Consider the following 21,281-nt stretch of genomic DNA (forward strand, 5'->3'; position numbering starts at 1 on the left):
CCCATCATCACCCCCCGCCTCATCCTCCTCCTCCTCCTGCACCCCCCCGCCTCCATCACGAGGGCACGGCCATCGTGCGGCGCCTCTGCATGCGAGCCGCCTGGGATGCAGCGCGGCTGTGAGGAGCAGCAGCAGGGGCAGCAGCAGCAGGAGCAGCAGCAGCAGCAGTAGGTGCGGGGAGGCCCCTGAGACCAACACGGGCCCTGGGCCACCGGGGGATCAGAGAGCCGGGGGGGGGGGGCCCGGCCAACGTCGCGGGGTCACGCCGAGACAAAGAGGCGGATTAGAAGAACCGCACCCCCCGCGCCCCCCGTATCGGATCGGAAGGGAGCGACTCGACTCGACGCGATCAGCTTCAGGGAACTCACGAAGGGGCAGCTGAGCGGCCTCCACAGCACACGGGGACCCCTCGGGGGGGGGGGGGGGCAGGAGGAGCCGGAGTCGCAACTCGCGACGGAGCTGGAGGTGAATTGCAGCCCTACGGAGCTCTCCGCCAGCACCACGGGCCGGTGAGGGGTGTGGGTGGAGTGTGTGGAGGGTGTGGGTGGAGTGGGTGGAGGGTGTGGGTGGAGTGGGTGGAGGGTGGAGTGGGTGGAGGGTCCCTGTGGGTGGAGGGGGTGGAGGGTCTGTGTGGGTGGAGTGGGTGGAGGGTGTGGGTGGAGTGGGTGGAGGGTTGGGTGGAGTGGGTGGAGGGTGTGGGTGGAGTGGGTGGAGGGTCCGTGTGGGTGGAGTGGGTGGGGGGTGTGGGTGGAGTGGGTGGAGGGTGTGGGTGGAGTGGGTGGAGGGTTGGGTGGAGTGGGTGGAGGGTGTGGGTGGAGTGGGTGGAGTGGGTAGAGGGTGTGGGTGGAGTGGGTGGAGGGTGTGGGTGGAGTGGGTAGAGGGTGGAGTGGGTGGAGGGTGTGGGTGGGGGGTGTTAGTGGAGTGGGTGGAGAGTGTGGGTGGAGTGGGTGGAGGGTCGGTGTGGGTGGAGTGGGTGGAGTGGGTAGAGGGTGTGGGTGGAGTGGGTGGAGTGGGTGGAGAGTGTGGGTGGAGTGGGTGGAGGGTCCATGTGGGTGGAGTGGGTGGAGGGTGTGGGTGGAGTGGGTGGAGGGTCCCTGTGGGTGGAGTGGGTGGAGGGTGTGGGTGGAGTGGGTAGAGGGTGTGAGTGGAGTGGGTGGAGAGTGTGGGTGGAGTGGGTGGAGAGTGTGGGTGGAGTGGGTGGAGGGTCCCTGTGGGTGGAGTGGGTAGAGGGTGTGGGTGGAGTGGGTGGAGGGTCTGTGTGGGTGGAGTGGGTGGAGAGTCCCTGTGGGTAGAGTGGGTGGAGGGTCCGTGTGGGTGGAGTGGGTGGAGGGTCCGTGTGGGTGGAGTGAGTGGAGTGGGTAGAGTGGGTAGAGGGTGTGGGTGGAGTGGATGGAGTGGGTGGAGAGTGTGGGTGGAGTGGGTAGAGGGTGTGGGTGGAGTGGGTGGAGTGGGTGGAGAGTGTGGGTGGAGTGGGTGGAGGGTCCGTGTGGGTGGAGTGGGTAGAGGGTGTGGGTGGAGTGGGTGGAGGGTCCGTGTGGGTGGAGTGGGTGGAGTGGGTAGAAGGTGTGGGTGGAGTGGGTGGAGTGGGTGGAGAGTGTGGGTGGAGTGGGTAGAGGGTGTGGGTGGAGTGGGTGAAGGGTCCGTGTGGGTGGAGTGGGTGGAGTGGGTAGAGGGTGTGGGTGGAGTGGGTGGAGAGTGTGGGTGGAGTGGGTAGAGGGTGTGGGTGGAGTGGGTGGGGGGTGTGGGTGGGGGGTGTGGGTGGAGTGGGTGGAGGGTGTGGGTGGGGGGTGTGGGTGGAGTGGGTGGAGGGTGTGGGTGGAGTGGGTAGAGGGTGGAGTGGGTGGAGGGTGTGGGTGGAGTGGGTGGAGGGTGTGGGTGGAGTGGGTGTAGGGTGTGGGTGGAGTGGGGGGAGGGTCCGTGTGGGTGGAGTGAGTGGAGTGGGTAGAGTGGGTAGAGGGTGTGGGTGGAGTGGATGGAGTGGGTGGAGAGTGTGGGTGGAGTGGGTAGAGGGTGTGGGTGGAGTGGGTAGAGGGTGTGGGTGGAGTGGGTGGAGTGGGTGGAGAGTGTGGGTGGAGTGGGTGGAGGGTCCGTGTGGGTGGAGTGAGTGGAGTGGGTAGAGTGGGTAGAGGGTGTGGGTGGAGTGGATGGAGTGGGTGGAGAGTGTGGGTGGAGTGGGTAGAGGGTGTGGGTGGAGTGGGTGGAGTGGGTGGAGAGTGTGGGTGGAGTGGGTGGAGGGTCCGTGTGGGTGGAGTGGGTAGAGGGTGTGGGTGGAGTGGGTGGAGGGTCCGTGTGGGTGGAGTGGGTGGAGTGGGTAGAAGGTGTGGGTGGAGTGGGTGGAGTGGGTGGAGAGTGTGGGTGGAGTGGGTAGAGGGTGTGGGTGGAGTGGGTGAAGGGTCCGTGTGGGTGGAGTGGGTGGAGTGGGTAGAGGGTGTGGGTGGAGTGGGTGGAGAGTGTGGGTGGAGTGGGTAGAGGGTGTGGGTGGAGTGGGTGGGGGGTGTGGGTGGGGGGTGTGGGTGGAGTGGGTGGAGGGTGTGGGTGGGGGGTGTGGGTGGAGTGGGTGGAGGGTGTGGGTGGAGTGGGTAGAGGGTGGAGTGGGTGGAGGGTGTGGGTGGAGTGGGTGGAGGGTGTGGGTGGAGTGGGTGTAGGGTGTGGGTGGAGTGGGGGGAGGGTCCGTGTGGGTGGAGTGAGTGGAGTGGGTAGAGTGGGTAGAGGGTGTGGGTGGAGTGGATGGAGTGGGTGGAGAGTGTGGGTGGAGTGGGTAGAGGGTGTGGGTGGAGTGGGTAGAGGGTGTGGGTGGAGTGGGTGGAGTGGGTGGAGAGTGTGGGTGGAGTGGGTGGAGGGTCCGTGTGGGTGGAGTGGGTGGAGTGGGTAGAGGGTGTGGGTGGAGTGGGTGGAGGGTCCGTGTGGGTGGAGTGGGTGGAGTGGGTAGAAGGTGTGGGTGGAGTGGGTGGAGTGGGTGGAGAGTGTGGGTGGAGTGGGTAGAGGGTGTGGGTGGAGTGGGTGAAGGGTCCGTGTGGGTGGAGTGGGTGGAGTGGGTAGAGGGTGTGGGTGGAGTGGGTGGAGAGTGTGGGTGGAGTGGGTAGAGGGTGTGGGTGGAGTGGGTGGGGGGTGTGGGTGGGGGGTGTGGGTGGAGTGGGTGGAGGGTGTGGGTGGGGGGTGTGGGTGGAGTGGGTGGAGGGTGTGGGTGGAGTGGGTAGAGGGTGGAGTGGGTGGGGGGTGTGGGTGGAGTGGGTGGAGGGTGTGGGTGGGTGGAGTGGGTGTAGGGTGTGGATGGAGGGGGTGGAGGGTCCGTGTGGGTGGGGTGGGTACAGGGTCTGTGTGGGCTAGAGGGCAGGTAACGGGACAGGTAACGAGGTAACCTCGCCCCCGACGCGGCTTTTCTTTTTTTTACCTGAAAGCCGTTTCGGCTCTGGGCACATTTTTTCTTATTTTTTTACTTCATGAGCTTCTTCGGGGGGGGGGGGGGGGGGACACGTGACAACGTTTCGGTGACGACGCCGTGACGACGACGACGCCGTGACGAGGGGTCCTCGTCCCTGCGCGTCGGAGCAGGGAGGGGGGCGCGCGGCTCCGCTCGAACCGTCGTTCGATCGACTCGTGAAAATCGGGTTCGATTTATTTATAACTTGCAGGAGGAATCCGATGAGCTATAAAGCTCTTTCGTAGCAGATGTGCAGTGTAGGGGCACGGGGGTAAGAACGTTACACACAACAAACAGTGCAAGCACACCCCACAGGAGTGCAAAGTACAAGAAATGTAAACAAATCATCCAGCCGCACACAAATACAACACGAAACCATCCCCACTGAGGTTTTAAGTTATGTTTCTGAAGTGACCTGGCCACCGCAAATGATAGCCGCTCAACAAAGTGGCTCATCGTTGGCACATTCAGAGCAGCAACAAAGTAACCTTGGGCAATGAGAGGTCAGAGAGTGTCACCTTCCCCCCACCCAATCAGTTGGGTGGTACGGCAACTCTCTCGCGGTTTGATCGAATTGACTGCGAGAATGATTCGTTTACCACGCGTGGTTTTTGTGCGTGTGCGGGTTCCGTTTATCGTATCGATGAACGTTAAGGCGCACGCTCGACACACACTCGCTCGCTCACGGCACAGCGCAAATGATTTTTTTAAGACCGAAACAGTAGGAGAAGGATTTCTCAGACAACTCTCTGTGGCTCTCACCTGATGATGCTGCTGCTGGCGGTGGTTGTTGTTGTTGTTGCTGCAATTACCGGCGAAACGTCACGGGACTCGAATTGTAAATGATGTTGTGGTGCCCACTCTCCAGCACTCCACTAGTGCTGTACTAGTAACGAATCGTCACGTTTTGTTTTCGCGACGAACCCGTGATGATTGGCCACGTCGGTGGCGGCGGCGGGTTTAACGACACAGTTATATTCACGCGATCGAACCCAACCAAAACCTCTGCTACGGGAAACGCGAACGTTCGATTAGTGTTGCGTGCAGCCTATAGCCGCCCCCCCCTCTCACCGTCACCCGCTGAGGGTGGCGAGTTGTGGGGGGGGGGGGGGTAGACGGGACGCCTCAAGATGGGCGGAAAAAATCGCCTAAAGGTTCAAGTGACAATTTTTCGGGGCGCGAGCTTCAGGACGTTGAGTGGCAGCAGAGGGGCTGGGGGGGGACAAGGAGGGGATGGCGGACCGCTCGTTTTGTGGGTTGAGTTGAAATTGATAGTGTGCACAACAAAGGTAAAGGCAAAGATCCCCCGTATAGCCTGAACACACTATGGGGGGCAAGTGCTGTTAGCGAGTAGTGCCTACCAAGTCCGGCACGGCACAGGAGTGTGCGGGTGGCCAGCACCGCGCCCAACCGCCTTTGTCTCATTTGAGGCTGAGTCGACCTAGGGGAGGCCCGGGACCGGTTAAGATAATCGTCACTGGGTGTTGGCCGTGAGCGGGATTTGAACTCCGTTCCGTACAATAACCAAGGGCGGTGGAAGATCACGTAGAATCACAGTTAAACTCGGAGGGAGGGAGGGAGCCCTGTTTCTCCCATGAGGCTTATTATTTGTCGAACGCGGTTTTGCCCAACACGGCTGCGAGCTGGATGTTCGTGGTCACTGAGAGGCGGCGTTTAGTGACGTCGGATGGTTTCGGGTTTCACGAGACATCGTTGCTGGAGGTCCTGACGTCACGTGAGGGCCCGAGACTGCCACGATCATCTTGCGGAGAGATTTCGAGACTCCGTGTGGGGTGCAGAGTCTGGACGAGAGGGCCTGGCTTGGCGGGGTTGCTCCCACGAGTGAAGCACACGCGACCACGCCTCCTGCTTCCAACGTCACCGACCATTCTCTATCCACCGCTGGAGGAAGGCTGCTCACGGCTCGCCTGACCAGCGGCGGATGCCTTCGCCGCGTGCCTCCCCGCGTCGCTCGCGTGCACGCCGCCGCTCTCCCTTTGGAGCTCTTTCATCCGCCTCCCATTGTGCGGAGCCTTTCACGGATGATCCCAGAGGCTTTTCTTGGCAGCTGGGTGCTCGGTGAGCCCCCCGCCCCCCCCCCCCCCAAAAAGGGGCGAGAAAATGGCAGCGTCGAGAATCGGCGGCGGCGGCGGCAGTGGCGCCGAGGCTTGTGGCGTGGGCAGGAGGCGTGCGGCGGCACAAACTCGGCAGAGAAAAACAAAACCCCGCAGCTCAAGGGTTGCGTTACCGCGGTGGCAGCGCGCCGCTAATTAGGTTTTCGGAGTGACCTTGCGCGAGGCAATAAAAAAAATCCCCCCAACGAATACATTGAGGCGATGTAATTTTTAGTTTATTTTGACGCGTACGTGAAAGTGAGCGCTCCACCGCCACCACAACCACCAACCACCACCACCACCAACCACCACCACCAACCACCACCACCAACCACCACCAACCAATGCAGAGCAGATGACAAGGTTCGGCTGGCGTCTGCGTTTCCGCCTCAGCACACCACACCGTGGTGGCCTACGCTCCCTTCCCCCTCGTCCGGAGAGGGTGGATCGAATTGGATTCTCCGTGGAACCGCAGGGCCCGGCGGGTTGGCACTCGCCGCGTGCTACGCCCCAGTGGAACGGTGGCTCGGTGATCACACTCACGGCTATCGGTGATCACACTCACGGCTTCGGTGATCACGCGCACGGTGATCGGTGATCACACGGACGACTAACCACAAGGAGAGACGAGGGGAGTCGACGAGGGAAGTCGACGAGGGGTGTCGGGCCCAGCGTGGCCCGGCCGAGACTCTGTGTGGCTGGCATCGGCAAACTTCCATGGGATGGGATCAAGACAAAAGAGGTGGTGGGTCCCTCCCCATCCCACTCCACCCTGTGACGTTCCGTTTCCTTGACAATCGATGCCAGATCGTCAACAACGATTCTTGAAGGGGGCTTTATAATTTTTGGATTTTCGGAATTTTAATATTTTTTTCTTTTTTGAGGACGAACCGCCCGAGATGAGATGGAGCGCTGAGATTGGCGGGCTTGTGGTGCGTGGGGGGGGGTCGGTGGGATTATTGCATCCTAGGAGTGGGGGAGGGAATGTCGACTTTGCGATGGAGAGGCTTTCATCCAGCAGTATTCTATTTTTATTGTATTTTTTATTTGACCAGGTGAGGCCCATTGAGCTACATGGCTCTTTTTCAGAAGCGACCTGGCCACAGATGATAGCTCACCCAAGTGGCTTATCGTGGGGAAATTTATATGGGCAGCCGAATACTCTAAATGCATGTTTCTAAATGTGAAGGGAAAAACCAGGCATCAGGGTCTGGATTGAACCCATGAACTCGTGCATACCAGGAGAGGGAGTTAACATCTCCTAGCCACCATGGTCCTGGCTGATATTCGTTGACGACTGCCACCGTGGGAGACGCCCCGACCTCCGTGCGATCGGTGGAAGGGCGCGAGTTCAACACCCGGTCGAGGATTTGACTCGGCCCATCAGCCATTTGAGTCTCGACAACGTCGGTACCTGCTTTGTGGAAACTCAACAACGGCGCGTACGGTGGTGATAGACCGGCCACGGTGAACGTGGACTTTCCACCCCGGTTTGAGGCGGTGGCGTGCGCTGGCGGCTGTGGCGTATGGGGCGACACACTTCTGAATTGTTGTGTAGGCCGTTTGGGCTTCACGGTTCCGTCTGGGTCGCATCGCGCGTCCCTCTCGCCGTGGCTGCTGCTCACGTCACCCCGCCCCCCACCCCCCCGGTCCGAGAGCAACCCAGAAAAAATGGAGGCGAGAAATGTGAATCCCCGCGGACGCCGCCGCACGGGTGTCGTGGACGTCCCTGTTTGCGCAAAGCGAAATGGCCGGATTCCTCGCGACACAGCTCGGTGAGGGCCCCATCCGATGAGGGCGGATCTTTGTGGGAACGTGGCTGTGGTGCGGCCGCCTTGCCGCTTCCGTGCCTGACGTTCATTGGGGGGCGTTGGCGGAGCGAGAGCGGATGGTGTTCATTGTTTACTTGCGGGCCCTTCGCGAGGGGCCCTCCTCCGTGGTCTGGACGACAACGGCGGCGTTTCTCACGCCCGCGTCCTGTTCTTGCGGTCGAACGTTTTTGTTGAGACGTCCCCCGACGCTACTGCCCTCGGGACGCGTCCCGAGATTTTGTTTGTTTATCGTTTTGCGCTTTTGCGTCCCCTTTTTGTCGGCCGCGGCAAGTGCCACCGCCACCTACTCGCTTTCAGAGACGTAGCCGTAATGTTGATATTTTCCAATATTTTTTCACGGCAACAAAAACTCCCCGTCGAATAACGGGCGCGCGAAGAATGTTTGCTTCGGTCAAACGGGCCACTTCGGAGATTGTTAAGTCTGTGCTGTTTAAACCCCAGGCCCTCAACCCCCAGCGCAGAAACCTCGCCCCCCCCCCCCCCCATTACGGGACATGCCGCCGCTCATTCATCACGATTCAATCACCGTGGCGAAGAGGCCCCGGAGTCTCCGCCGCTGGAGGGCCGAGCGAGAGAGGCTGCGCGACGCGAGAGTGATAGCTACTTAAGAGGGGGGGGGTAATGTTCGGCACATTTCCTGAAACGCGATCGTCTCCAAACTACCCCCTAAATCACTGCGCCGCGGGGCAGCCGGCGGCGCAGTGAGTGCATTAGCCGGGCGGCCTTGGCCTGGGATGTGCCGGGAGAGCCTTCACACTCGGCCGTGTGAGGACCCGAACTCTGCCGCACAGTGCCGTGGCGCATTCCACAGCAAAGCGTTCTGAAGGAGCGGAGGGGGGCGGAAGAGGGGGGGGGGCGGAAGGGGGGGGCGGAGGGGGAGTGGAAAACTCTAGAGGAGGGTGAATCGGTGAAGATGCACGGAGGGGATGAGGCGGAGCAGCAAGCCCAGCCGTGCAGCATGGCAGACGAAGTTACCAGGGCAGTGGAAGGTCGCTCGCTCTCCTCTGCCACCATCGTGGCCTTGAACTCGCCAGGGCGGCGACACGGCCCCAGTGGTGGCCTCAGTGGTGGCCCCAGTGGTGGCCCCAGTGATGGCCTCAGTGGTGGTCCCAGTGATGGCCCCAGTGGTGGTCCCAGTGATGGCCCCAGTGGTGGTCCCAGTGATGACCTCAGTGGTGGTCCCAGTGATGGCCCCAGTGGTGGCCTCAGTGGTGGCCTCAGTGGTGGCCTCAGTGGTGGCCTCAGTGATGGCCCCAGTGGTGGCCTCAGTGGTGGCCTCAGTGATGGCCCCAGTGGTGGCCTCAGTGGTGGCCTCAGTGGTGGCCTCAGTGGTGGTCCCAGTGGTGGCCTCAGTGGTGGCCTCAGTGGTGGCCTCAGTGGTGGCCCCAGTGGTGGCTTCAGTGGTGGTCCCAGTGGTGGCCCCAGTGGTGGCCTCAGTGGTGGCCTCAGTGATGGCCCCAGTGGTGGCCTCAGTGATGGCCCCAGTGGTGGCCTCAGTGGTGGCCTCAGTGATGGCCCAGTGGTGGCCTCAGTGGTGGCCTCAGTGGTGGCCTCAGTGGTGGTCCCAGTGGTGGCCTCAGTGGTGGCCTCAGTGGTGGCCTCAGTGGTGGCCACAGTGGTGGCCTCAGTGGTGGTCCCAGTGGTGGCCCCAGTGGTGGCCTCAGTGGTGGCCTCAGTGATGGCCCCAGTGGTGGCCCCAGTGGTGGCCTCAGTGGTGGCCCCCACTCAAAGGAGCGTGCGGCGTTGGCCTCGCGGTCAACGTTGAGGATCCCGTTGACGTCCTTTCGCGAGAGAGGAGGCCCATGGCGTGCCCGCGTTGCGGTCCAAAATCTTGCAAATATTCGGACCGTGAAAAATTGTCGCAAATTACTTCCGTGGATTACGACGCAGCAGCGATCATTTGCCCTTCCACCGCGAAAACTTTGGCAGCACCCTCCTTGGGAAAAAAGGTCACGAGATTCGGCGAGGCTTTCAACGGGTAAACAAAGCCGCAACGCATAATAGAATCCACCCATGCTGTGGAGGCTCCCTCTACCCCTCCCCTCTCATCTCTCGCTCTCTCGCTCTCCGCTCCCCGCTCCAGCAACAATGGCTTTCGTCAGAGGCCGTCAGTCGACCTTGACTCAGCGGGAGGTCCGCTCGGTCTCCTCTGCTGCCCATAAGCGCCTGCATCCCTCTGCGGGTCTCTTTGTCTCCGTGCAAGTCTGTGGGTTCCCTCGGTGAGGGGCGCCACGGTGGCTATGAGATGTTAACTACCTCGCCTGGTATACAGGAGGTCGTGGGTTCGATCCATGGACCCCTGACACCCGCCGATGTATATTTGGAGTCTGCGTCTCGCTCTCTCCCTGTGGCCGCGTGGGTTTTCCTCCGGGTCCTGCGATTTCCCCCCTCCACATTTAGAATCAAAGTGCGCTCCGTGGATGTCGCTGCTATAATTCCCACGTGATGATAAGCCACTTGCTTGAGCTATCTTTGGTGGCCAGGTCGCTTCTGAAAAAGACCTACATCGCCAGGTGGCCTTTACCTGGTTTAATAAAAAAAAATAGTTCAGTTTAGAATCTGTTGGTCACTCTGTGCGAGTCTCATGGGTCTCTCTGTCAACCTCTGTGTCCCTCCAGGTGTGAGTCTATGGATCTGTGAATCTGTCGGTCTCTGCGAGTCCGTGCATCTCTCCACGCGAGTCTCCGCATCTCCGTACAGGTGGTGGAGGCCTTCCCGTTATTTTCTTTGCGTGCGACTGCCGCTCTCTCTCCCCTCTCGCGCGGTTGCCGTCGCCGTCCGGCGTCCGGAGCTGAGGCCGCACAGCAGCAGGCGCAGCAGGCGCAGCATGCGCAGCAGGAGCCGCTGTGCGCTGCTGCATGACGCTCTGTGACACTGACGCTGAGTGACAATGACGCCGTGTGACACTGCGATGCTGCGTCGCGTCCACGGCGTCGCGCGGGGTCGTCGCTCGCCCACGCAGTCACCCAGCGGTTGGGGGGAGCCGTGGGGGAGCCGTGGGGGAGCCCAGGGGGAGCCGAGGGGGAGCCCAGGAGGAGCCGAGGGGATGCCGAGGGGGAGCCGAGGGGGAGCCCAGGAGGAGCCGAGGGGGAGCCGAGGGGGAGCCGAGGGGGAGCCGAGGGGGAGCCCAGGGGGTGCCGTGGGGGAGCCGTGGGGGAGCCCAGGGGGAGCCGTGGGGGAGCCGAGGGGAGCCGAGAGGAGCCGAGGGGGAGCCGAGGGGGAGCCCAGAGGGAGCCCTGGGGGAGCCGAGGGGAGCCGAGGGGGAGCCGAGGGGGAGCCGAGGGGGAGCCGAGGGGAGCCGTGGGGGAGCCGAGGGGGAGCCGAGGGGGAGCCGAGGGGGAGCCCAGGGGGAGCCCTGGGGGAGCCGAGGGGAGCCGTGGGGGAGCCGAGGGGGAGCCGAGGGGGAGCCGTGGGGGAGCCGTGGGGGAGCCGTGGGTAGCCGTGGGGGTGCCGTGGGGGAGCCGAGGGGGAGCCGTGGGGGAGCCGTGGGGGAGCCGTGGGGTGCCGTGGGGAGCCGAGGGGGGCCGTGGGGGATTATTTTGTTATTTTATTTGCGTGGACAACGGCAGCGGGCAGGGAGGGAGGGAAGGGACCACGGGCACGGCGAGCAGATGTCGCATTAGCGTCGTTACAAACTATTGTTTTGTTTTGCGTTAACACGAATCTAATGAAGGAACCGGCATGAACCGGTCATAACCGGTTTACCACGCGTATTGAAAAATAAAATGTCCAGAGCAAATGAACACGACACGGAGTGCCGGACTGAGACAACGGAGGGAGCTTCCACTCCGGGCCCATGCAACGACGTTCACCCAAGGGGCGTTCACACAGCTCACCTCACCACACACCTCACCTCACCACACACCTCACCTCACCACACACCTCACCTCACCACACACCTCACCTCACCACACACCTCACCTCACCACACACCTCACCTCACCACACACCTCACCCCACCACACACCTCACCCCACCACACACCTCACCTCACCACACACCTCACCTCACCACACACCTCACCTCACCACACACCTCACCTCACCACACACCTCACCTCACCACACACCTCACCACACACCTCACCTCACCACACACCTCACCTCACCACACAGCTCACCTCACCACACACCTCACCTCACCACACACCTCACCTCACCACACACCTCACCTCACCACACACCTCACCACACACCTCACCTCACCACACACCTCACCTCACCACACACCTCACCTCACCACACACCTCACCTCACCACACACCTCACCTCACCACACACCTCACCTCACCACACAGCTCACCACACACCTCACCTCACCACACACCTCACCTCACCACACACCTCACCTCACCACACACCTCACCTCACCACACACCTCACCCCACCACACACCTCACCCCACCACACACCTCACCACACACCTCACCTCACCACACACCTCACCACACACCTCACCTCACCACACACCTCACCTCACCATACACCTCACCACACACCTCACCTCACCACACACCTCACCACACACCTCACCTCACCACACACCTCACCTCACCACACACCTCACCTCACCACACACCTCACCTCACCACACACCTCACCTCACCACACACCTCACCCCACCACACACCTCACCTCACCACACACCTCACCTCACCACACACCTCACCTCACCACACACCTCACCTCACCACACACCTCACCACACACCTCACCTCACCACACAGCTCACCTCACCACACACCTCACCTCACCACACACCTCACCTCACCACACACCTCACCTCACCACACACCTCACCTCACCACACACCTCACCTCACCACACACCTCACCCCACCACACACCTCACCTCACCACACACCTCACCTCACCACACACCTCACCTCACCACACACCTCACCTCACCACACACCTCACCTCACCACCCAGTTCACACAGCTCACCTCACCACCCAGTTCACACAGCTCACCTTATCTCCATGGATGCCATGACTCAATGTGACATCCTTTAAATTACTCCCCAATTTGCCTCGACCCTCGCTCAGTGCTGCATGGAGGGTGACCTACCAGCAAGAGACAGAGAGAGGGAGAGAGTGACTCTTTGTGGAGTTCAAATCCTCATTGGCGGTTGCGACTCAGCCCAGTATCATCACCATCATCACCATCATCACCACCACCACCATCATCACCATCACCAACATCATCACCAACATCACCATCATCATTGTCACCAACATCATCATCATCACCATCATCATTGTCACCAACATCATCACCATCACCACCATCATCACCAACATCATCACCAACATCACCATCATCACCAACATCACCAACATCACCATCATCACCAACATCACCATCATCACCAACATCATCATCATTGTCACCAACATCATCATCACCAACATCACCATCATCATTGTCACCAACATCATCATCGTCACCAACATCAACATCACCAACATCATCACCATTGTCACCAACATCATCATTGTCACCAACATCACCAACATCATCATCACCAACATCACTATCATCATTGTCACCAACATCATCATCACCAACATCACCATCATCATTGTCACCAACATCATCATTATCATCACCAACATCATCATCACCAACATCACCATCATCATTGTCACTAACATCATCATTATCATCACCAACATCATCATCATCACTCGGTGCACTTCCGCGCTCGCCCCGCCACTGGGTAATGTTCTTCCTGCGGTAGTCGAAGCGACACTTTAACATTTTCAGAGCTGGAATTGTGGCCCAAATTAAGCGCTGAAGCAAATGCATTCATTGGTTATCGGGCTGAGACCATCAACTCGCTGTACTGTAGAACCCAGCTTAACCTTGTGGGTCTCTATGTGAGTCTACGAGTTTCTATGTGAGTCTATGGGTAAGGTGTGGGAAGCTGTAAGCCCCAGGCTACTTTGGGCTCGCCTTCCCATCAACCAGAGGCGAGGAGTGGTGGTCGTGGTTACTTATGCTCCAACTGAAGATGAACATCCGTGGAGGGATGCAGGCAAGGCCGATGAGTCAGATGCTTTCTATAACCTCCTGTCACAGGTGCTAGCTAAAGTGGCCCCTCGGGATAGAGTAATCTTGTTTGGTGACTTCAATGACCGAGTTGGTCATGATGCTGGCACCTGGTCTGGAGTAATTAGAAGGGCATGGGCCAGATCAGCTCAATAACAACGGCAGGAGGCTGCTAGATTTTTGTGCAGCCCATAGGCTTGTAATTACCAACATGTTCTGGCATCAGCGCATCCACACCACATAATGGATGCATGCCAGGTCCAAGCAAGAACATCTGCTGGACTACGTAGTGACGGAACAGCGGATGCGGGCCCATGTCCTTGACACCAGGACCTACTGTGGAGCTGATCTGCCCACTGACCATCGACTTGTCATCTGTAAGATGCGCCTGCTATTCTTCCACTCCGGGGGTGGGTGTACACCCAGGACCCCATTCAAACCCTTAGTGGCATGGTCTCAGCTAGCTGATGAAAGTTGCAAGCGAGAATTTCATTATCGCTTGCGGTTGGGGTTGGCATCGTCCCCACAACTCCCAATTGGTGATAGCGCAGTTGTGGAGAGAGTGGAGAGTTTCCCAAACCTTGGCAGTGTGCTCATGACTGGTTCCGGTTTAACAGCAGAGGTCTCACTCCGAATCAGTCGAGCGGCATTATCTTTTTATCGGTTGCGTAACGCTGTGTGAAAGCTACCTGGTCTCTCGCTCCACACGAAGCTTCAGGTCTTCATTCCCTCCCTTCTCTACGATTGCGAAACGTGGACCCTCCTAATGGAACATCCTCGCCAGTTAGAAACATTTAGGCTGGCCTGCCTACGATTTATCCTGGGTTTAACCAGGCTGGATTGTGTGAGGAGCTCACAAATCCTTGAAAGATGTGGACAAAGTCCCATCGGTGAGCTCCTCAGGCAGGCAAGGTTGCGTTGGCTGGGTCATGTAGCCCGTATGCCCAGCCACCGCATGCCTAAACAGCTTTTGTTTGAATGGATTAAGGGGGCTATACTGGCGCGGTACGGGCTAGAGAAGAGATGGAGTGATGTGGTACAGGAGTATGTGGAGCTGAGTGGACTTGCCGAGGACTGGTACCAGCGGTGTCAAGATCGGCCTCTGTGGAGGAGGCTCGTGAAGGACGCTACTGTGCAGTTGGAGGCAGTCGCCCTCCAGCAACAATGGAGGGCGGAGGAGCCACGCTCACAACAACGAGCGGAGCGCCGGGTGGCTAAAGCACAGCAAGTTGGCACAGTAGGGGGCACAGGTGGTGCATCAGCCAGTCGTCTCAGTCAGTCGACCCGTGGCATCTGTGTCTGCCCCGTGACCTCCTGCCAGCGGGTGTTCGACACGTGGCCTCAAGGTGCACATAGCCTGGCACAAGCATCGTGGTGATGTTACCGCTACTTAGTGGCAAATGGCGGTTGTTGTGAGTGTGTGTGTCTCTGTTTGTGTGTGTGTTCATACTCTTTGTTTTTTTCGGTAAAGTCACGTAGGTAAAAAAAGAAAATAAATTAAATTAAATCACGACGTTTCGGAGGCAACACAAGCTTCCGTCTTCAGGTGGAACCGTTCAAGCAAAATTACTTTATCAATAACTGTATCAATTTTGCTGTGACGGTTCCACCTGAAGACGGAAGCTTGTGTTGCCTCCGAAACGTCGTGATTTAATTTAATTTATTTTCTTTTTTTACCTACGTGACTTTACCGAAAAAAAACAGAGTATGGACCCTTGCAGTCACGAAAACTTCAAATCTAGAATTAGTGTGTGTGTGTTTCTACGTGAGTATGTGCGTCTCTGTGTGAGTGTATGTGTCTCTGTTAGTGTGTGTGTTTCTACGTGAGTGTGTGCGTCTCTGTGTGAGTGTGTGTGTCTCTGTTAGTGTGTGTGTTTCTACGTGAGTGTGTGCGTCTTTGTGTGAGTGTCTCTGTTAGTGTGTGTTTATATGTGAGTGTGTGCGTCTCTGTGTGAGTGTGTCTCTGTTAGTGTGTGTTTATATGTGAGTGTGTGCGTCTCTGTGTGAGTGTGTGCGTCTCTGTTAGTGTGTGTTTCTACTTGAGTGTGTGCGTCTCTGTGTGAGTGTGTGCGTCTCTGTTAGTGTGTTTCTACGTGAGTGTGTGTGTCTCTGTTAGTGTGTGTGTCTCTATGTGTGTCTGTGAGTCTGGCTCTGTGGGTGAAGGGGTAACCGGTCTGGGCCGGCGCTGCCTGTGCCGAGCGGCGTTTATCCGCGTGCGGCGATCTCCCCAGGATGTGCAGGGAGACGTCGCGCGGGGCGACCCTGCGGGCCACGCGCGTAACAATCGCCATTCACGACTCGGGGGTGCCGAAGCTCTCCCGGCCCACACAGAGCCGCCCGACCGCATAGAGCCGACGTTGGGGGGGGGGGGTGAAATTGATTGGAGTCTCAGCGGCGAGAGAGCGCGGGGTGGGCGTGGAGCCGGTGAGCCCGACGGAGCGGCCCGCACCAGATTGGGGGATTATAGGCCTGAGCCTTCTCAGTGCCGCGCCTCAAAGCTCTCCGAGCGTCGGGTTTGAGGAACATCCGAGCGGCGGAAGCTCACGTCCCTCAAGCCGTTGGGCCGGCATCGTAATCGGGGCTCGTGACAACGGGGGGAGGGGGCTCTTTAGAAAGCGGAGAGCCGCCCCCCATCCCATCGGTGAGAAGGCCTGTCCGTGGTTGTTCCCGCGCGTCCGCGGTCGATAAGCCGCGACTTCTCGTCGAAAGTCGCGTTGGGGCGGCGTCCATCCCCCCTGCGTCGACTCTCCCCGAAGCCATTGTCCGGGACAATCGGCGGCGCAGGTGACCGGAGTCGTGCTTCTCTCGCACCGGTAGAGGCAGCGCGGCAGGCGCCGGAAAGGTGCACGGGGATGAGCGTGGGGAGAACGCGCACACCCTGGGTGGGGGCAGGGCGGTGGGATTATCGCCGTGGGAGACGGAGCGTGCAGATGAAAAGACGCACGTGGGCCCGGGACGCCGTCGTACCGACCAGCGCCGACGGCGCCCGGGAGTGACCCGCCACGCTGGCGCCTCCCTCTCGAGCGACGGGCACTGGCGTGGAGTTGCTGACGCAGCGTGTGTTGGTTCGCGTCCGCTCTCTCGGAGGCGATAGAGGGGGGATCCAGAGGCGCGGGAACAACGTGGACAGATGGGGGAAGGCGGCCGGAATCGGCGCCACCAAGCAATTCCGTGGTCCGGGATTGGGACCACGTGGTCCGGGTATTTGGACCACGTGGTCCCGGTATTGGGACCACGTGGTCCGGTATTGGGACCACGTGGTCCGGGATTGGGACCACGTGGTGTCAGTATTGGGACCACGTGGTCCGGTATTGTGATGCTTTGTCGACTCCGTGAATAAGCATTCATCCATGAGGGAGGCAACAGGAGAACCCAGAGAAGAACCCCGCGCATACAACGGTGTGGGGAGGTGGGGGCGGGGGGAGGGATAACTCTCGGCCCCTATAACACTCGGCCCCTATACAGATGGACTACAGATGGATATTAACCCACCTGCTGTACTGCTATAGCAACCCCTGGCCCATGAGCCGGGAGGAGATGGCAACATCGACGGCCACGGGTAAGGGAGGGAGTTTCACGAGTTAGTGTGGTGGTGGTGTGGTTAGCGCGACGCTGCATGGCAAACCCACCATCGCCAGATCGGCCAACACCAGTGACCATTGTCTGAACCGGTCCTGGGCCTCTCCTAGGTCGACTCGGCTTCAAATGAGTACCTGGTGCGGTGTGTAGTAAACATTACCACTGCGGAGACAAAGGCGGCCCGGCGTGATGCTTTCCACCTACCCCCTCATGTGCTGTGCCGGCCTCGCTGACAGCACTTGCCCCAACAGTCTGCTATAGGCTATACGGGAGATCTTTGTCTTTGTGATCCACCAACCCTCGCTGCATCCTCCACACTGCTGGGTCACAGGCCACGTGCAGTAATAGCCACCACCCTGGCTGTCATTCGGCTCGACGGGCACAATTGCACTCGATCACTTTTTTTTTTGCAATCGCGTGCAATTGTGTTCGCAATCGTGCGCAATTGTGTTCGCAACGATGTCCGAATACGCGTGCGCGGAACGGCACGAGACGGGGCTAGGGGGCGACGTGCATCCCCTCGTCCTGAGGGCCGCCATGGACGAGCACCAGGGAGGGGGGCGGCGAGCACCACCAGCGGTGCGGTGGTGGCGGCGACGGCGGTGCTGGTCGTGTTTTTGGTAGCGGTGGCGGTGGACGGTGATGGTAGGATGGACCGGTAGAGGTGGTGGGTTCCGCGATGCATTGTAGACGGTAGAGGAAGACGTTGGTGGTGTTGGTGGCGTTTGTGGTAGTTGTGTGGCACTGCGCTACGAACTCGGCAGTCTGAGGTTCGATTCCCGCTCAGAGCCAACACCGGTGACGGTTATCTGAACCTGGTCCTGGGCCTCCCCTAACGTCGACTCGGCCCTAAATGAGTACCTCACGCGACGTGTCAAACATCACCGCTGGGGGAGACAAACGCGGCCGGGTGCGGTGTCGACCCAAACACCTCCTCGTGTGCCACAGTGCCGGCCTTCATCGTTACTCGGCAACAGCCGCCTGCCCCAACAGTCTGTTCAGTGCTCTACGGGGGATCTTCGTCGGTGGTGCCGGCGCGCTCGGGGTTAGACGGTGTGCAACTCTCATTGCACCCCCCCCCCCCGCTGTCCAAACAGATTTTGTGGCAGCCCCCCCCCCCCCTCCACGTGTGATTTGAGACTGACGTCCCCGCTCTAGGACAGTGGCGCTTCCGCTCCCTCCGCGTTGCGCGTGCGGGCGGACGCCGGCTTCCTCCACCGTCGTGCCGACTGGCCGAGTCTGCGGCTGGGCTCCTGAGGCCAGCCGTCGTCACGCCCGCAGCCCCCAGCTCCCTCCTCCGCTGACGGCGGCCCAACTTTTGTTTGGCGACGTTTTTTGACGGTTCTCCCCCCCCCCCCTCCGATGTTTGCCGCATCGCCGATGTTGGCGTGGCGGCGAACATTCGAGATTCACTTTTTCTCCCCCCCCCCCCTCCACCCGGAGAATGGTGGAGAACCGCCCGCAGAAGCGGAAATCCCAGAGCTACCCCTGAGATCCCTTCCTCAATTGATCAATTGACTCCCCCCGCCCCCCCCCCCCCCGGTCAATGCACGAGAGGGGGCAGTCATTTTCCCACAGGTAAGGCCCACTGAGCTGTTGAGCTCCTTTTCAGAAGCGACCTGGCTATCACAAATGACAGCTGAACGAAGTGGCTTCTCATCATCACGTGGAAATTAAAAGCAGCCAAATACTCTAAATGCGTGATGTGGTGGGAAAAACCTGAGGACTCGGGAGGGAAATCCACGTGAACCACGGTGAGAGAGAGTCGCAAACTCCAAATATACAGCAGGTGTAGGGTCGGGATCGAACCCACGACCACCTGCATACCTGGCGAGGGAATTAACATCTCGCCACTGTGGAAGTCACGATCGGTGACCACGGGGCCCCCACGCCGCGCCGGCCGGCACACGGCACGGCAGATGACGGTGTCATCGTCGTCGCCGCCAGTGCCCTCCCCACGCGGCTTCGCTCCACCGTGCCGCGTCCTCCGCCGCATGCCGCCCGCGGATACTTTGATCCGACATGAAAGATCCGCAGGGGGTTGCGGTGCACTCGATGCTCGCTCCTCCGCTCGCTCCGCGCCCGGGAGAGAGAGAGAGAGAGAGGGGCCGTGGCTCGGCAGCTCCCGCAGGGATTGACCGCCACGGCCGTGGGTCGCGGCCGAGTCGGCTGTGCGGTGGCACCGAGCCCAGCGGCATGGTTCCACTCGGTCGGGTGTTGGCTGCCGAGGTAGTGATGGGTTTCTTTTTTTCGGCCCTTGTTACCGTTCCTGTTCCGTTGCAATGCGAAATTGACTGAGCGAGATGGGAGAGAGTGGCTCGCGCGGAGACACGGCCTCCTGCAGGGAGAGATAACGGGGGAGGGGAGTGGAGGGGAGAGATGAAGAGGGGGTGGTGGAGAGATGCCGGGGTGGCCGGGTGAGACAGTGATGAGAGTGACGATGTTCAGGAGGTTGTGTTCCCGAGCCGCTGTCCCCCGCTTGAGTGGTGGCACCACGCAAAGCCAGCAGTTGGGTCGCGACCCGTCCTGGTTTGTCCCAGGGTCGGTCATCTCGTCGATTGAGGCAGCTGCTGCCGTCCTGGGGAGAGATCTCTCAGACTTCCCGAAGGACGTTAAACGTCGCGGCTTTTGTCAGCTGTGTAACTACAACGACAATCATCATCATCATCACCGCCGCAATTGCACGAAAAATGTCCTCCTGGCCGTTTGTGTTGCATCTCGGCGTTTGCAGTCCCAGCGCCGTTGCGACACCACACCAACCCCACCCCTCCGCCCCAACCCCTCTGCCCCATCCCCACGGCGCCACTTTGCCATGCCGCATGGAGGCCACGACTGCGCGAGTTCCCCGCCAGGTGTAAATCTCTGTTTGGCGGAGACAGCGGGGAGCGGGGGCCGCGTTTTCGGCGCTTTAGTTTGGCCGCCGCCTCCATTTGTTGGGAGTAGCGGCAATTCCAGCCTCGGCGGGAGATTCGCGCCTGTGCTGGGAAACGCAGCGCGGTGTGCTGGACGCGCCGTGATTTTTTTTGGCGACAAATGTTCACGCGGACGTGTGAGAGCAAGCGTGCGCGGATGCGTGTGTGTGTGTTTGTGTGCGCGCGCATGTCTGTGGGATTGCATGTTGTGTTCGTGGTGTATATTGTGTGTTTAGGTGTGTGTGTGTGTTTGTGCGCGCGCATGTCTGTGGGAGTGCATGTTGAGTTCGTGGTGTATATTGTGTGTTTAGGTGTGCGTGCATGCGTGTAGTGACATCACGGGATATAACTGCACGGCGTGCGATGTAGCGACATCGCGGACACCGCTATGATGTGGGTGTAGTACCGGCCCTAAAGGGGCTCGGTGAGTGTTGTTTGATAGCGCTGGATGGCACCACGCTTGGCGTGCAGTGCCAGCCCTACAGGATTGGGTGTGGGAGTGCCGGTCGTAGGAATGAGGTTACTAAAGGCCATGGCACTCTGGTTGACCCGAGAGGACACGTGACCAGTTAAGTCTACGAAGGGGCCCCAAGTGGGCGCTAGGGGTGGTCACGTGGTCGGGATCCAGATCCTTCCCGAGGCTTCTGGAAGGTGGCCGTGGCCAAGGAAGGAGTCAGCCACGCCGCAGAGGATAAAAGCCGGGTCCCCCAGAGGGACCGGCGTTGTTGTTCATCCTGAAGAAGCCTTCGTCTATGTCCTACGTCCTACAGAGTCTCCAACACGTGGACCTGGACCCAAGCTGTGGTCCGGTCCATAGTAGCAGTTACGTTGTAACTAGTGTAGTTAGCCTGGTGGTCACCACCCAGCTAACTACACCAGTCACGTAGTAACTAGTATAGTTAGCCTGGTGGTCGCCACCATAGGTTGTTATTCTGGGCAGTTACCCCATGTGGCGATTATCTGAACCGGTCATGGGCCTCCCTTAGGTCGGCTCCGCCTCGTATTAGTACCTGGTGCGGTGTGTAAACATCACCACTGGGGAGACAAAGTCGGCCGGGCGTGGTGCTGGCGACCCACCCGCTCGTGTCATCCTTGGTAGGCGATCGTTAACAGCACTTGGCCCGACAGCGTGTTCAAGGCTTACACGGTGGACCTTTCTCTTTTGTTTGTTTGCGAAGGTGTGCAGGACTAGATGCGCCATGCCCAAGACGTACGAGTTCAAGTGGCAGAAGGAGCTCCCCCACTTCCTGCAGCAGGGAGCCGTGTTCGACCGCTACGACGAGGTGCACCCTACCCCCCCGTCCCACGCCCCCCCCCATCCCTCGCCCCCCCCTCCCTTGCTCCCCCGTCCCTAGCCTCCCCGCATCCTACA

General features: G+C 59.8%; 1 protein-coding gene across 3 annotated transcripts in view; it reads left to right on the forward strand.

The window, feature by feature from the left end:
- Positions 1–452: 452 nt before the first annotated feature.
- Positions 453–21,281, forward strand: part of LOC144949129 (1-phosphatidylinositol 4,5-bisphosphate phosphodiesterase beta-4-like) — an 86,915-nt gene continuing 66,086 nt past the window's right edge. For 2 of the 3 annotated variants that reach the window (XM_078878994.1, XM_078878996.1), the window contains exons 1-2: positions 453–509; positions 21,088–21,192. In XM_078878994.1, coding sequence (XP_078735120.1) covers positions 21,109–21,192 — 84 coding nt within the window. In that variant the 5' untranslated portion in view covers positions 453–509; positions 21,088–21,108. The remainder of the gene's footprint in view (positions 510–21,087; positions 21,193–21,281) is intronic. The other variant, XM_078878995.1, reaches the window with a different exon arrangement.

This window comes from Lampetra fluviatilis, chromosome 52 (assembly GCF_964198595.1).
Source record: "Lampetra fluviatilis chromosome 52, kcLamFluv1.1, whole genome shotgun sequence".
NCBI lineage: Eukaryota > Metazoa > Chordata > Hyperoartia > Petromyzontiformes > Petromyzontidae > Lampetra > Lampetra fluviatilis.